Source organism: Schistocerca serialis, chromosome 2, assembly GCF_023864345.2.
Source record: "Schistocerca serialis cubense isolate TAMUIC-IGC-003099 chromosome 2, iqSchSeri2.2, whole genome shotgun sequence".
Lineage (NCBI taxonomy): Eukaryota > Metazoa > Arthropoda > Insecta > Orthoptera > Acrididae > Schistocerca > Schistocerca serialis.
Genome location: NC_064639.1, coordinates 318,931,673 through 318,946,332, shown reverse-complemented (window position 1 = coordinate 318,946,332; position 14,660 = coordinate 318,931,673). Strand labels below are relative to the sequence as shown.

The 14,660-nt window shown below is 40.3% G+C and overlaps 1 protein-coding gene across 1 annotated transcript in view; it reads left to right on the top strand.

The window, feature by feature from the left end:
- LOC126455950 (juvenile hormone esterase-like) overlaps positions 1-14,660 on the top strand; it is a 119,981-nt gene that overhangs the window by 81,644 nt on the left and 23,677 nt on the right. Inside the window, exon 7 of the mRNA XM_050091707.1 lies at positions 12,896-13,061. Coding sequence (XP_049947664.1) covers positions 12,896-13,061 — 166 coding nt within the window. The remainder of the gene's footprint in view (positions 1-12,895; positions 13,062-14,660) is intronic.

The following is a 14,660-nucleotide window of genomic DNA, read 5'->3' as shown; positions in this document are numbered from 1 at the left end:
CTTCCTGCCGCCATCCCGTACCCCCCAGGACGGAATTAGTGCACCCCAATTGTCTGCGACTAGTGTAATCCATGGAATAGTACGAAAGTGTTCAAACGTCTGCGAGCCGTGTAACTGAGGCGGGATGTGGGGACCAGCCCGGTATTCACCTAGGGAGATGTGGAAAACCGCCTAAAAACCACATCCAGGCTGGCCGGCACACCGGCCCTCGTCGTTAATCCGCCGGGCGGATTCGATCCGGGGCCGGCGCACCTACCCGAGTTCACGAAGCAGCGCATTAGCGCTCTCAGCTAACCTCGCGGGTCGTTGGAGAATGTTTTATTGAGTACAAATGACAACAATAAACATATAGAATTTTTATGTTTGTGCATGTAAACGGTGCTTGCGTCAAAAGTAATGTCTTTAGTTACACAAAAGCGCAGAAGTCCCACGGTCAACTAACTTTTGTTACTTAGAAATTGCAATTTGTATTTTGAAAGGATGTAAAACACACCATGAACTAACGCTGAACAATGTGAGGTTCTAATTATGTGCGAAACAAACAAACAGCGAACAACCAAAGAACAAAGAGAAGTTGAAAGGTGGCTACACTGAGCCACAGCGCCAGAGATTGCGCCAAAGAGTATTATTCAGCCGCCTCCACTGGCAGTTCTTATCTAGAAGTCGTGGTGGAGAGTGCTTGTTGAGATGTAGCAGTGGTGAGTCGTTGTTGAGAGGTTCCCATGGAGAGTGCTTGTTCAGATGTTATCATATTGTTTTGATGGGCTAGACACCAGATGTTGTTGGATTAGGGATGCTGTAATGTGCTTTTCGTCAATACATATGAAGGTAAAAAAATTCCTTTTCTTTTGTATTATTTCAGTGTCTTGAACAATAATGCCTATTGGTTACAGGTTCAGTCAACAAAGCATCTGGATCGTGTTCTTGTATTAGACTGTATTTCTGGTTTCTATGTGCAATTATAGTATTTCTGGTTTTTTTAATTACTTCAGTATAAATGATGTTTAAAATATCTTGTCGTATTGAGGAAGAACCGTGCCAGATGTGTACGTTGAATCACACTTCCACACACAGAATAGCGACACTTGTGCCTTGTTGTTTCGTAGCTTTCATAGTTGCTAGGGACTTAATTAATTAATTGCGTTAACAGAAATTTCGTTTCATTCTTTGTTGTTGTTCTATGCAGTCAGATTGCATACAAATACTAGACAGGGCCAACCGTTTACGAGACTTCGTAATCGTACATACAGCGACTAAAATTAAAAAAGTATTTGCATTCTTTAAATAATTAAGCCCCCATGCACGTGACGACCGCTGCTTCGGATCGTCCCTTGGAATTCTTCTGATTGTAAAAATAGCAGATAGTAGGATTGTTGTAGTAATTTGTAGTTTAGTAATTGTAGTCTATATTGCATGTGTAGATTTGGTAATTGTCATTCTTCTAATGGTATTTTTTTTTTTTTTTTGCAGAATTTAATTTTTGTTGTCTTGTATACGGGTTTGACAATTTTGTGCAATTATGAAGATTTCAATTGTTCGTTAATCGTGTGTGAGGGAAGCATTTCGTGTGAATGATATTGTTGGTGATAAAGTGTCATTGGGTTTATTTTTCGTACAGTGACGAGTTTTGTATGTTTTGTAAATGATTACGCGATCGATGAAAAAGGCAAAAATGATGGATAGTCAGAATGACGAAATTGTTGACATGGCGAATTCGCCAACACAGGAGAACAGTATGATGAATAATGAAGTTGAAAAAAATTTAATAAGTCGGGAAAATAGTACGGAACCAATTCAAAATTTTTCACAATCAAAAAATTTTCAGAATTCGAGATTAACGACAGAAGATTCTGGAATAGTATCGAACACAGATAGCCTCACAGCTATGTCGAAAGAAGTTAGTTTTACGGGAAATGTTAAGGGCGAAAAGAATTTCGAACAAGTTAACATGGAGCAGTTGATGAGTGCAATATTAAATTTGGGATCACGGTTAGAAACTGATATGGGAACAATGGAAACACGGTTAGACTCACTGGGATCACAAATAGGAACAATTAAAACAGAGATAGGAACAATTAAAATTGATATGGGAACAATGGAAACACAGTTAGGATCTGAATTAAAAAGAGAGATGGGAACTTTGGCAACAAGGTTAGAAACTGATATGGTAACAATGGAAACACGGTTAGACTCACGAATAGGGACATGTTTTAAGAACATGAAAGATGAATTAAAGAAAGAAATTAGAGAAGAACTACAACCGATTTTGAATTCTCATAATAATAGATTAATTGCAGTAAAGATTAGACAAAAGGAACAGGATAGAGAACAGGAAGAAAGAGATCGCGTGATAGTACAAAAATTTTCAGAGTTAAATTTACGACGTGCACACGATAAGGAAGAAATATTTGAAAGAATCGAGGAATCCGTACCAAATGACAGAAGAAATAACCTAACACAACAGTATGAACAGTTAACTACTAAATGTGTCAATACTGAAACCCGAGTCGCGACACTTACGGAAGACGTTAATAAACAGAAAGAACAAGTAGGTGACTTATCGGAAAGAGTTGAGGAGATTTCAGATAAACTGACAAGTCTTAGTTTAAATGGGGACAGAGATTCAGATGATACAGCTCCATTGCCATTTGCAGAAACAGAAGAGTACCAGAACATTAATAAACATGTTGAAAATCAAGGAAAATTTAATGAACGCGTTAAAAGGGAATTTGAGGCATTACAAAAGCAAGTCAAACAAATTGAAGGCGAAATCGTAGGAAAAGACAGCAGAAGAAATTTAGAATCACAGATAGCAGAGGGGTTTGAAGAAAGTAATTTATTTCATTTACGAGAAGCAACAAGAGAGCGCCAGGCGCGCGAACTTGACAATAATCGACATTGGGACAGGGACAGACGCGGTAGGTCTTTGTCGCCAAGAGGAGAAAACTTTGACTATAAACACTTCTTAACTGTTCGGAAATTTAAGATCTTTTGCAATTCTAAGAATGACAGACATCCATGTTCATGGTTAGATCAATTTATGTACGCAGTTCCACCAAATTGGCCAATAAGTCACAAACTGGAATTTATGTGCGGCTATTGAAGTCCTCAGGGGATTTGCTACGCTAAGTGAATATGTGCCGTTGCGTGCACGGGATCCCGAGCTGTAGTAGTGCTATTTCCGTTTTCGTTTTCTGCACCGCTGCCTACTCTTTTACTATTCTTTGCATCTATCAAAACTACTCTTCGGCTATCAATCTATCTAGAGAGTCGGTAAAGAATAACCAGATATGACTATTTTACCCAAAAGTGATTTCGGAAATTACCGTTTGGACTTACTGTATCTTCAGCAGCATTCATTCGTAGTTTAAACGAAATTTTACTTGTTTATCTTCGTGACAATATTACTTCATATGTTGACGATATTGTTATTGCTAAACGTTCTTGGAGTGAACACAACAAAATTTTGGATTCATAATTACGTATTTTTGCAAGAGTTGGCATTACAGTGAACTTGGAAAAATCTGAATTTGGTCGTTCTCAGGTGAAATTTCTTGGTCATATTGTTTCTACAGAAGGTATTCTTCCTGATCCAGAGAAACTAGACGCTATTCGTAATTATGCTGTTCCTACCACAAAACGTGATGTTCGAAGTTTCCTTGGTGTCTGTAATTTTCTTAGACGCTTTGTTAAATTGGACGATTTGGCCACACCTCGTTTATGTGAACTATCTGGAAACAAATCTAATTGGTGTTGGGATGAGGAAGCTCAATAAGAATTTGAACAACTTCGTGATGCTTTAGTTGCTGCTCCACTTCTTTCACATCCGGATTTATCTAAAGATTTTTGTTTGGCGACGGACTCATCATACAAAGGCCTAGGTGCACATTTATTTCAAGAGATAGAAGAAAACGGCGTTGTAATACAGAAAACTATTGCATTTGGAAGTCGTGTTCTCTCTAAATAAGAAAAGAATTATTCGATTACGGAACTCGAAGCCTTGGCTGTTGTATGGGCTTTCACAAAATTTCGCACATTTTTGTTTGGCAGACATACTAAGGTTTACACCGATCATCGGGCTCTGGAATTTCTTATGTCAACAAAATTAACTCATGGAAGATGTGGTGTCACCGCCAGACACCACACTTGCTAGGTGGTAGCTTAAATCGGCCGCGGTCCATTTTAGTACATGTCGGACCCGTGTGTCGCCACTGTGTGATCGCAAACCGAGCGCCACCACAAGGCAGGTCTCGAGATACGGAATAACACTCGCCCCAGTTGTACGGACGACTTTGCTAGCGACTGCACTGACGAAGCCTTTCTCTCATTTGCCGAGAGACCGTTAGAATAGCCTTCAGCTAAGTCAATAGCTACGACCTAGCAAGGCGCCATTAGCCTTACATAGTTTGATAGTTATCGTATGAAATGTCTCATCAAGAACGATGTATACAACAAGGAAAAATTAAAAGCTAAGTATTAAAGCAGCTACGTACTTTTCTTGCTACCATTCATTATGTATCCCGTTTCAGACCTCTCTTTAACCAACGTGAGATTACACGTGCCTTTCGGCTACTTCAGTGTGGCGTAGCTGTCTTGTTACGCCACAACAGTTGGCGACGAGGATGGGATTGTGCTTTTGAGTGTGAATGTGGACTCCCTGATTCAGATACAATGGTACATGATGCAATTGCACAGAACGTTTCTGATGTTCGCATACGGGAGCAGATTTTGAAACTCGTCAATCCCTCCCTTCAACAAGTAATAGGCATATTGGATAGGCAAGACACACTTGACTGTGCTCAGGAATCATTTGCAACTTCGCCAGCCGTGTGTAACATTAACCGGCCCGCCGGGCGCGCTGCGAGGCCCGGTAAACTGCTCTCGCGCACGGCCGCGCAGCTGCCGCCACGCTCTAAACCAGGTGTGCCGCGACAGCATACCACTGCAGTGAAATCATGCCCGCGGTGTGCTACTAGACATTCGCGTGAAAATTGCCCGTCACGCCAAGCTATTTGCTTTTTCTGTAACAAGAAAGGACATGTTCAAAGTGTTTGCCAGAAAAAGCTCAGATCAGACAATTACAATCATTCCAGGCCCTTTGCTTCGCGCCGGAATCGAACCAAGGACACTCAGGCTCATGGACCTTTGCCCATGGACATTCATGTAGTTAATTCCACTTCGTCCAGTGCCACTGTCTCTAACAGTGACTGTGTTCGTCCCGCAAAAAGTGTGCGTCGACGTCGCCGGAAATCACGTCAATTAGCAAGTGATGCTGTACCTGTATCAGTTCAAATTGCACGAGACAGTCGCTCTTGTAGCCAGCAAAACAATTAACTTTTTGTAGATTTGGACTTTAATGGCAAGGTCATACCATTCCAGCTCGATACCGGAGCTGCTGTTTCATTGCTCAATCACGACACGTACAAACAGCTGGGCAAACCTCCGTTGCGTGCCGCAACTGTTAAGCTCACTACATATTCAGGACAGCAGATCCCTGTGTTAGGACAGTGCACACTTCTTGCAACATACAAGGGACAAACAAAATTTGTGTCATTTTACGTTCTTCGTTCTTCTACTGCAGTGAACTTGTTTGGTTTAGATTTGTTTCAATTGTTTAACATGTCTATCGTAAATCAGGTCCTATCAGTGAATCAGACTGTGCCTTCGGACAGTGTTTCTCGGCTATGTGAGTAATTTTCAGACATTTTTGCACCGGGCCTTGGTTGCGCTACGAACTATGAAGCACATTTGGAACTGAAAGTCAACGCGCAACCGAATTTTTTCCGAGGGCGCAATGTTCCCCACGCATTGCGTGATGAGGTCGCAAGAACATTACACGATTTAGAATCACAAGGTGTGAGTGAATGTGCGCAATGCCTCTTCCCTTTCAGCTCCGCTTCATCGCTTACGCCGTACAGGTGTTCCATTTCTCTGGACGACGGAATGCGAACGTGCCTTTCGCCAGTTGAAATCGGCGTTGCTTTCTAATACTTGCCTTACGCCATTCGATCCCCAGAAACCCCTTATGCTGATGGTAGATGCATCGGATTTCGGGATCGGTGCTGTGCTTGCGCACTTAGTTGGCTCGCATGATCGCCCTATTGCCTTTACGTCCAAATTGCTCTCATCTGCGCAAAGAAATTATTCCCAGATAGAGAAAGAAGCTTTGGCTCTCGTGTTTGGTGTTACTAAGTTCCATGATTTCTTGTATGGTTGTCACTTTACCATCATCACAGACCACAAACCTTTGACGTCGCTTTTTCATCTGAACAAGCCTGTACCTCCGCGTACAGCGCAGAAATTCATTCGCTGGTCTATTTTCCTCTCGCAGTACCACTACGATATCTTGTATCGGTCCACTGCTAAGCACGGAAACGCCGATGCGTTGTCCCGTTTGCCTGTTGCTGAGGATAAAGCATTCGATTCTTCCGAACTTGCTTGCATGTTCATTGATGCGGAAACCGATGAAGTGGTCGAATCGTTTCCGATTGATTTTCGTCGTGTAGCTACAGCCACAGCTGCTGACCCTGTCCTTGCTAGCGTTTTGCGTTTTGTTGCTACGCAATGGCCTTTGTCAAAGTCTCAGATCGAGGATCCGTTGGTTCGCCGATTTGCGGGGGAGGAATGTGGCGTCACCGCCAGACACCACACTTGCTAGGTGGTAGCTTAAATCGGCCGCGGTCCATTTTAGTACATGTCGGACCCACGTGTCGCCACTGTGTGATCGCAGACCGAGCGCCACCACAAGGCAGGTCTCGAGATATGGAATAACACTCGCCCCAGTTGTACGGACGACTTTGCTAGCGACTACACTGACGAAGCCTTTCTCTCATTTGCCGAGAGACCGTTAGAATAGCCTTCAGCTAAGTCAAGGGCTACGACCTAGCAAGGCGCCATTAGCCTTACATAGTTTGATAGTTATCGTATGAAATGTCTCATCAAGAACGATGTATACAACAAGGAAAAATTAAAAGTTAAGTATTAAAGCAGCTACGTACTTTTCTTGCTACCATTCATTACGTATCCTGTTTCAGACCTCTCTTTAACCAACGTGAGATTACACGTGCCTTTCGGCTACTTCAGTGTGGCGTAGCTGTCTTGTTACGCCACAACAGAAGATTGTCACGATGGGCGCTGTACCTACAGGAATTTGTTTTTAGTATTGTTTTCATACAGGGTTCTTCAAATATTATTGCTGATGCTTTATCACGTGCACCTATGGGTTTGAAACAAAGTGCTGAAGAGGACTGCAAAGAAAACAATTATTGTTTGATGTATATTCAAGGTGTTGCGTTTGAAAATTTTATTTCATCTTCGCTCCATGACATCCCTATGGAGCAAAATAAGGATCCAATCTGGAAGGACATTAAGGAGAAGTGTAGGAGAAAGGAAAGCGTAGTGATTAGACAGTATTATTTAGTTCGCAATGATATTCTTTTTAAACTAAAATCGGTCGACAACTCTGTTTGGTTAGTTTGTATTCCTGATGAGTGGGTTAATAAATTGATTTGGTATACACATTTCAGTTATGCACACTTTGGTCCCAGAAAATGCTTTCATAAATTGCGAGAAAATTGCTACTTCAGTAATATGGAAAAACGTATTCGATCTGTTCTTGCCACATGCAAATTATGTCAAAAGGCTAAGCCGCCAACTATTTCTCACAGAGCACCGTTGTTTCCTATCATTACAGCGAAATTAAAGGAGATGGCTGCAGTCGATTTGTTCGGTCCAATGGTTCGTTCTACTAATGGTTTTGCGTACATTTTGGTAGCAGTGAAATTGATATCAAAATATGTGTGTTTTACACCTTTACGTAAAGCAACAGCTCGTTCAGTATCTAATGCTTTCATCAAACTTTTCTTAAAGAAGTGGGTCATGTTGATAAAGTTATATCAGATAATGGATCACAGTTTCGCTCTAAAATTTGGCTTTGTACTCTACGGCGTCGTAAGATTAAACCAACTTTCATTTCACTTTTTCACCCTCAATCTAACGCTTCAGAGAGATGGATGAAGGAAATCAATAAATTGTGTCGACTTTATTGTCATCAGAATCACAGAACGTGGGATCAGTATCTTCATATTTTTCAAAACATTCTGAATGAACTCCCTAATGATTCAACTTCTTTACCGCCTATATTGATATTAAAAAATAAAGCACCGACAAATCGCATTTCTGAAATCGTTCCTTTTCCGCCTACACGGAAACTGCGGCATTCTGAAGTTGTCAACCTGGCTCTGCAAAATATTGCATCTGCGGCTGCTAGAAGAGAGAAATCAGCTAAACGTCCTGGTCGTTTAAAAAACCTTGTCAGTTTGTCAAAAGGTGTTAATTAAGTCTCATCGTTTGTCTCACAAAGAAACAGGCTTGTGTCGCAAATTTTTTCTGCTTTATAACGGTCCATATAGAGTTCGCAAAATTATTCATGATAACACTGTCGAAGTAGAAACTCTTAAATTTCGACGCTCTAAGGGAGTACATCATATATCTAACGTTAAAATTTTTGTGGAATGACATACTTTCGAGAAACCAACAGTTATACGTAAACATGCGGAGAGTACAAGGATAACGCGCCGTGTTCCGGCGGCGGCACAGACTCAAAGCAACAGTCAAGTCTGCGCGCCGCACAAGGTAGTCGTTGACCGCAAACAATTACTTCCTACGTCAAGCGTACCTACAGCTGATCGAGCGCTCAGTGCGAATGCACTGACAGCCGTAAACAAATACACAGTCTAATTTCTCCGAATAAATTCAGTATAAAGCTATAGTGACTTGATAAATTATGTTACTAACGTTCAGTGTTTTTCAGGATACGGTTGTCTAAATATTTAAGACCTTCAGGTAAATTCTGTGTGTGTCCGACGTAAGAGGACTTGCTATCGAGAAAATTTCAGGAAGAATGTAATTTCGAAGAAGAAAGTAATAAACTAAAAAGGTAACTATTAATTGAGTTTATTTTTCAGGTAACATATTTCCACTTAGGTACGTACTTTAGACGTAATTTGCTGCTCGCGATTACGTGATTTATACTTTGTGCTAAATTTTATGTTCTATGAATTTACTTGTGAAGCGACGTGCTTGCGTACATTAATTGATTTTGACAATGATTGATTAATGAACAGGTTTGTTACTTATGTATATTATGCATCGCTTGGCTGCTATGCTTTTTCACTGACGTCATATTTTTTTTTATTATGTGCCTGCTGTGCTTATTTATTTAAATTATAATTGTCACCTGATTAATTGTGCTGGCTGTGGTTATGTATGTAAGTTATACTTTGTGATTTATCTGTTTGCACTTTCATGTTTACTTATTAAGATTACGTATGAACATTTATTTGCTTATGTTGATATGATGCTAATGACCTGCTTATTGTGTAAGATATATATTTGCTGCTTTGCATATGGATTGCATATTTACACATTTCTGTTTTGTTGTCATAACTACTCTTTAATTTGGTATATAGAAATGCTGATATACTGTGTTCAAACATGGAGTTTAGGTCACACTATGGTATTAATTATAGATTGTTCGCTTGGCAGAGCCTCGTTGTAGGAATTGTACTGCATCCACTTGTTGACATTCTGCTCTCCACTGGTATATTGTCTCGCTGTTGCATGTTTTGCTTACGCTCAGTGCCTTATATTTTAAGATAAGAAAATGAACTGCTATAATACTACGAACGACATTGGTACAAGAAACTTCATAGAAGTCACATGAGCTGGAGGTTTTATGGAAACTGTATAAATTTATGCTAATGGGAAGGAAGCTAACGACATGACATACCAACACTAGGTTTAGACCATTGACAGTTATTAAACTGCATTCTTCGTGAGCAATTGAAATAGCAAGTGACACTTGACACAAGAAATACTTCAGATGTTTACTTCTGTTTTGCCATGATTCTTGAAGTGGTGTACACAGTGTGAAATGTTACGATCATTAACACTCAGTACTCGTACTTACTTACTGAAAGTTATTCAAACTAAAGGCTGTTAGAGGTCATGTATCCATTTCTTTTATTTAATGATGGACAAGGTAACCAAAATGTATTTCATGATTCATAATGAGTAGAAGATTTGGATCAGTTGGATTACACAGAGGTTGTGTGTGGACATTGTGTCTTCGGATTGTTTGGATTATGTATTGAAGTTTGCACTAGGATTTTATCTGTACTTGTTCGAGGAGACTGACTAGAGGAAAGAGTTGTTATGGAAGTGAAATGATATTGGCGATAAGGTTTATATGTTTCGACGTATTGAAGAGATGTTATTGAGGTATTGAGATTGTGTGAAATTGATAATTATTGGAGTTTTGGTGGACAAGAAGTAAGGTAAATGATATTGATGATAAGGTTTATATGTATCGATGTAAGAGGTATTATTGAAGCATTAAGATTATGTGATGATAATGATTATTGGAGTTTTGGTGGATAAGAGGTAAAGTAAGTGAGGAGCATATTTTTTTGTTGATTTATATGGAACAAGGAGGATGAAGATGGCAGACTAGAACACTCAAGTAGAAGGAAGATTGTCTACACACACACTTTGTTAAATCACTAAGCAGTATATACTTTTTTTTGGAGAGAGGAAGTATTTGCATATCTTGGCACACTGACAGTTGTTCAGCAACCATACATTTTGATTTGGCTTGGCAAACATTGGTCTTGACATGATGACTACGACGTTGACTAACTATTATTGACTGTTATACATTGTTGCCACTACTACTTGATACACAAGTTGAACATAAAATTTTGGACAGAATTGCATTTACACAGTTAACACTATTCAATTACACAGTAGTACTTAATGTGGATGAAAGATGAGTGAGTGTGTTTTGTGTGTTTTCCTTTCCTAATCCCAGTTAATTGGTACCGACCTATCCCCTAAACATTATCTTACTTGTTTGTTGTGGCTTGCACTGACACCCATAAATATTATAGGTTTACTGTTATTTGTGTATTGTAATAGTTAATATGACAATTATCTGATATCATTTGTGTGTTTACTATTATTTGTATGTTTAGTGTAAGAGCATTGACAATAATTTTGTAAAAGCAATTGTGTGTGCCTTCAAACTGTTGTTCGTGCTTGCACCTATTCAACATTGCTGGGTGCCACTTGGAAATGTTTAATTTCTGCTGATAAACTCTAATGAACAGTGTGATTAGTGATAGCGAATATTATGGACTGCTGTCTGCACCTGTTCAACAATGCTGGGTGCCACTGATGGAACTGCTTCTATTGAAATAATGTCACTTGTTGGTGTCTGCACCTGCTCAACATTGCTGGGTGCCACTGATGGAACTGCTTCTACTGAAATGCTGTTACTTCTTGCTGTCTGCACCTGTTTAACATTGCTGGGTGCCACTGATGGAACTGTGTCTACTGAAAGAATGTCACTCGTTGGTGTCTGCACCTGTTGACCATTGCGGGGTGCTACTGCTGGAACTGTCAACTACTTGTTTATTGAACTATGGAAAGCATTTTATGTGAATATTTGTATAAACTGATTTTTTTGTGTATTTACTGTTTGTGAAATGTTATGAGACTCTTACCTACACCTATTTGACATTGCTGGTGCCATTGATTGAATGGTACTTGTGTAAACTATTATGTAAAATCACATGTATGAAAGCATTTGTATTCCTTACTGTATTTTATATATTCGGTTATGGAACGGTCAGTGCAAAGCCAAAATTTATTTAGTGAAGTGATATTTACTTATTAATATTATATTTTATTTTTGTTTTTGTCTGTATTTTTTTTGGGACGAATTTGGTGGTATTTTCACCACCAATGCTAGCAAAAATACCATCAAATTCTGGCCCGTGGAGGAGGGGCATATGAAAGGTGGCTACACTGAGCCACAGCGCCAGAGAGTGCGCCAAAGAGTATTATTCAGCCGCCTCCACTGGCAGTTCTTATCTAGAAGTCGTGGTGGAGAGTGCTTGTTGAGATGTAGCAGTGGTGAGTCGTTGTTGAGAGGTTCCCATGGAGAGTGCTTGTTCAGATGTTATCATATTGTTTTGATGGGCTAGACACCAGATGTTGTTGGATTAGGGATGCTGTAATGTGCTTTTCGTCAATATATATGAAGGTAAAAAAATTCCTTTTTTTTGTATTATTTCAATGTCTTGAACAATAATGCCTATTGGTTACAGGTTCAGTCAACAAAGCATCTGGCTCGTGTTCTTGTATTAGACTGGTTTCTATGTGCAATTATAGCATTTCTGTTTTTTTAATTACTTCAGTATAAATGATGTTTAAAATATCTTGTCGTATTGAGGAAGAACCGTGCCAGATGTGTACGCTGAATCACACTTCCACACACAGAACAGCGACACTTGTGCCTTGTTGTTTCGTAGCTTTCATAGTTGCTAGGGACTTAATTAATTAATTGTGTTAACGGAAATTTCGTTTCATTCTTTGTTGTTGTTCTATGCAGTCAGATTGCGTACAAATACTAGTCAGGGCCAACCGTTTACGAGACTTCGTAATCGTACATACAGCGACTAAAATTAAAAATATTTGCATTCTATTTAATTAAGCCCCCATGCAAAGTCTTCGGCTCCCAGTTTCTCTCTCACACATTCATTTATGGTTCATTTCCTACCAATGCTGCCAATACTACCGGTAATCCTATCCTTCACTATGTCACTTATATAGCGTACCAAAACTAACCGAACTGTAGTTTTGCTACGGCGCAACTCTAGATGTCACAATTTTAATGGGTAGCGTTATATGTAGGATACATTACTTTCGCAACAGAATAAGAGAAATCAGAACTCTCACGCAAAGATTTTGGTATCCTTTTCATGACTCTGAATTGCAGAGAAACTATGCAGGCGTAGATCGTGTAGACACTCACGATGTCGGCGTTGTGTAGTTCTGGTCGATCGAGCCGCTGTCGCTGTTCCGGCCGTGCGTGGACACGCCGACTGCCTCTCCGTTCCTGCCGGTCGACCCCCTGCAGCTGCTGGAGGACGGCCAGGTGGCCAGCGTGCCGTGGCTGCTCGGCGTCACCTCCGACCAGGGGCTCTTCCGTCTCGCCGGTAAGTCTGCACACCGCTTAAATCACTGTAAGTTGCAAAGCGTCTTCGCTGAGACGCATTTTTATGTTATCAGTCTGTCCATTCGTTTGGCGGCGTCCTTCAGTTTTCCTTTTTTTTGTAGTTCAAGTCCGAAGCCAGAGCTGCACGCAAGTCTATCGCGTGAAAATCTCTTCATCCCTACAACCTACATCCACTCGTACCTGTTTAATAATGATCTGAACGAAAGCGCCCGGACACCTACACTACTGGCCATCAAAATTGGTACACCAAGAAGAAATGATATGATAAATGAGTATTCATTGGACAAATATATTATACTAGAACTGACATGTGATTACATTTTCACGCAATTTGGGTGCATAGATCCTGAGAAATCAGTACCCAGAACAACCACCTATGGCCGTAATAACGGCCTTGATACGCCTGGGCATTGAGTCAGACAGAGCTTGGGTGGCGTGTACAGGTACAGCTGCCCATGCAGCTTCAACATGATACCACAATTCATCAAGAGCAGTGACTGGCGTATTGTGACTGTTGATCAATACAAATAAAACAGTTTCTGCGTCAGTATCAGTACTTCCGGTCGAGAAGGGTTTATTTACATGGTTGGTGTTGATGAAGATTAAAGACGTCTTTTCACAGTCGCAGACCAAGGGCAGTGTAGAGGACTTTGCATCTTTTGCTAATGATAAAAACTGTTGATTCAGAAAACGCACTTTAGAGGTTAAAAACATGAATTTCTGATGGTGAATTGTAATTACTACAGCGTAAACGTAATGTGCAGTGGAGTGGACATACATCAGGCAACACTATGCACACCTTTTACAATTGTACCGTCCCTGTATGTACAATTCACTGTCAGAAATTCATGTTTTTAACCTTTAAAGTTCCTTTTCTAAATTAACAATTTTTATCATTAGCAAAAGACGCAAAATAACCTATACTGCCCTTGGTCTGCAAATGTGAAAAGATGTCTGTACTCTTCACCAAACCTGCCATGTAAATAAACAATTCTCCACCTGAAGATAAACGCTTAGTGCCAAATTACACGCCAGCCAGAGTGGCCGAGCGGTTCTAGGCGCTACATTCTGGAACTGCGCGACCGCTACGGTCGCAGGTTCGAATCCTGCCTCGGACATGGATGTGTGTGATGTCCTTAGGTAAGTTAGGTTTAAGTAGTTCTAAGTTCTAGGGGACTGATGACCTCAGAAGTTAAGTCCCATAGTGCTCAGCGCCATTTGAACCAAAATAAACAAGTAACTGACACAGAGACTGTTTTATTTGTATGTTCTTGGACTTACCTTATTTTCAAGATACTACTCATTCTGTTGTGTGCCAATTGCTTTCCTGCTTGTGGTGAAATTACAGTGCCACTGACAAACCTGTGGGAGTTTTTATTTCTTCTGCCGAATTTGCCTTTGGTTTTCTTTACTGCTTGCTCAATATGCAAACTGAATAACATCCGGGATACACTACAACCGTATCTCACTCCCTTCTCGACGAAAGCCTTCCTTTCATGTTTCAGCTCTTAAAACTGCTCTCTAGTTTCTGTATTTTATCCTTGTCTTCAGGAGTTAAAAACGGTATAATTCATCCAAG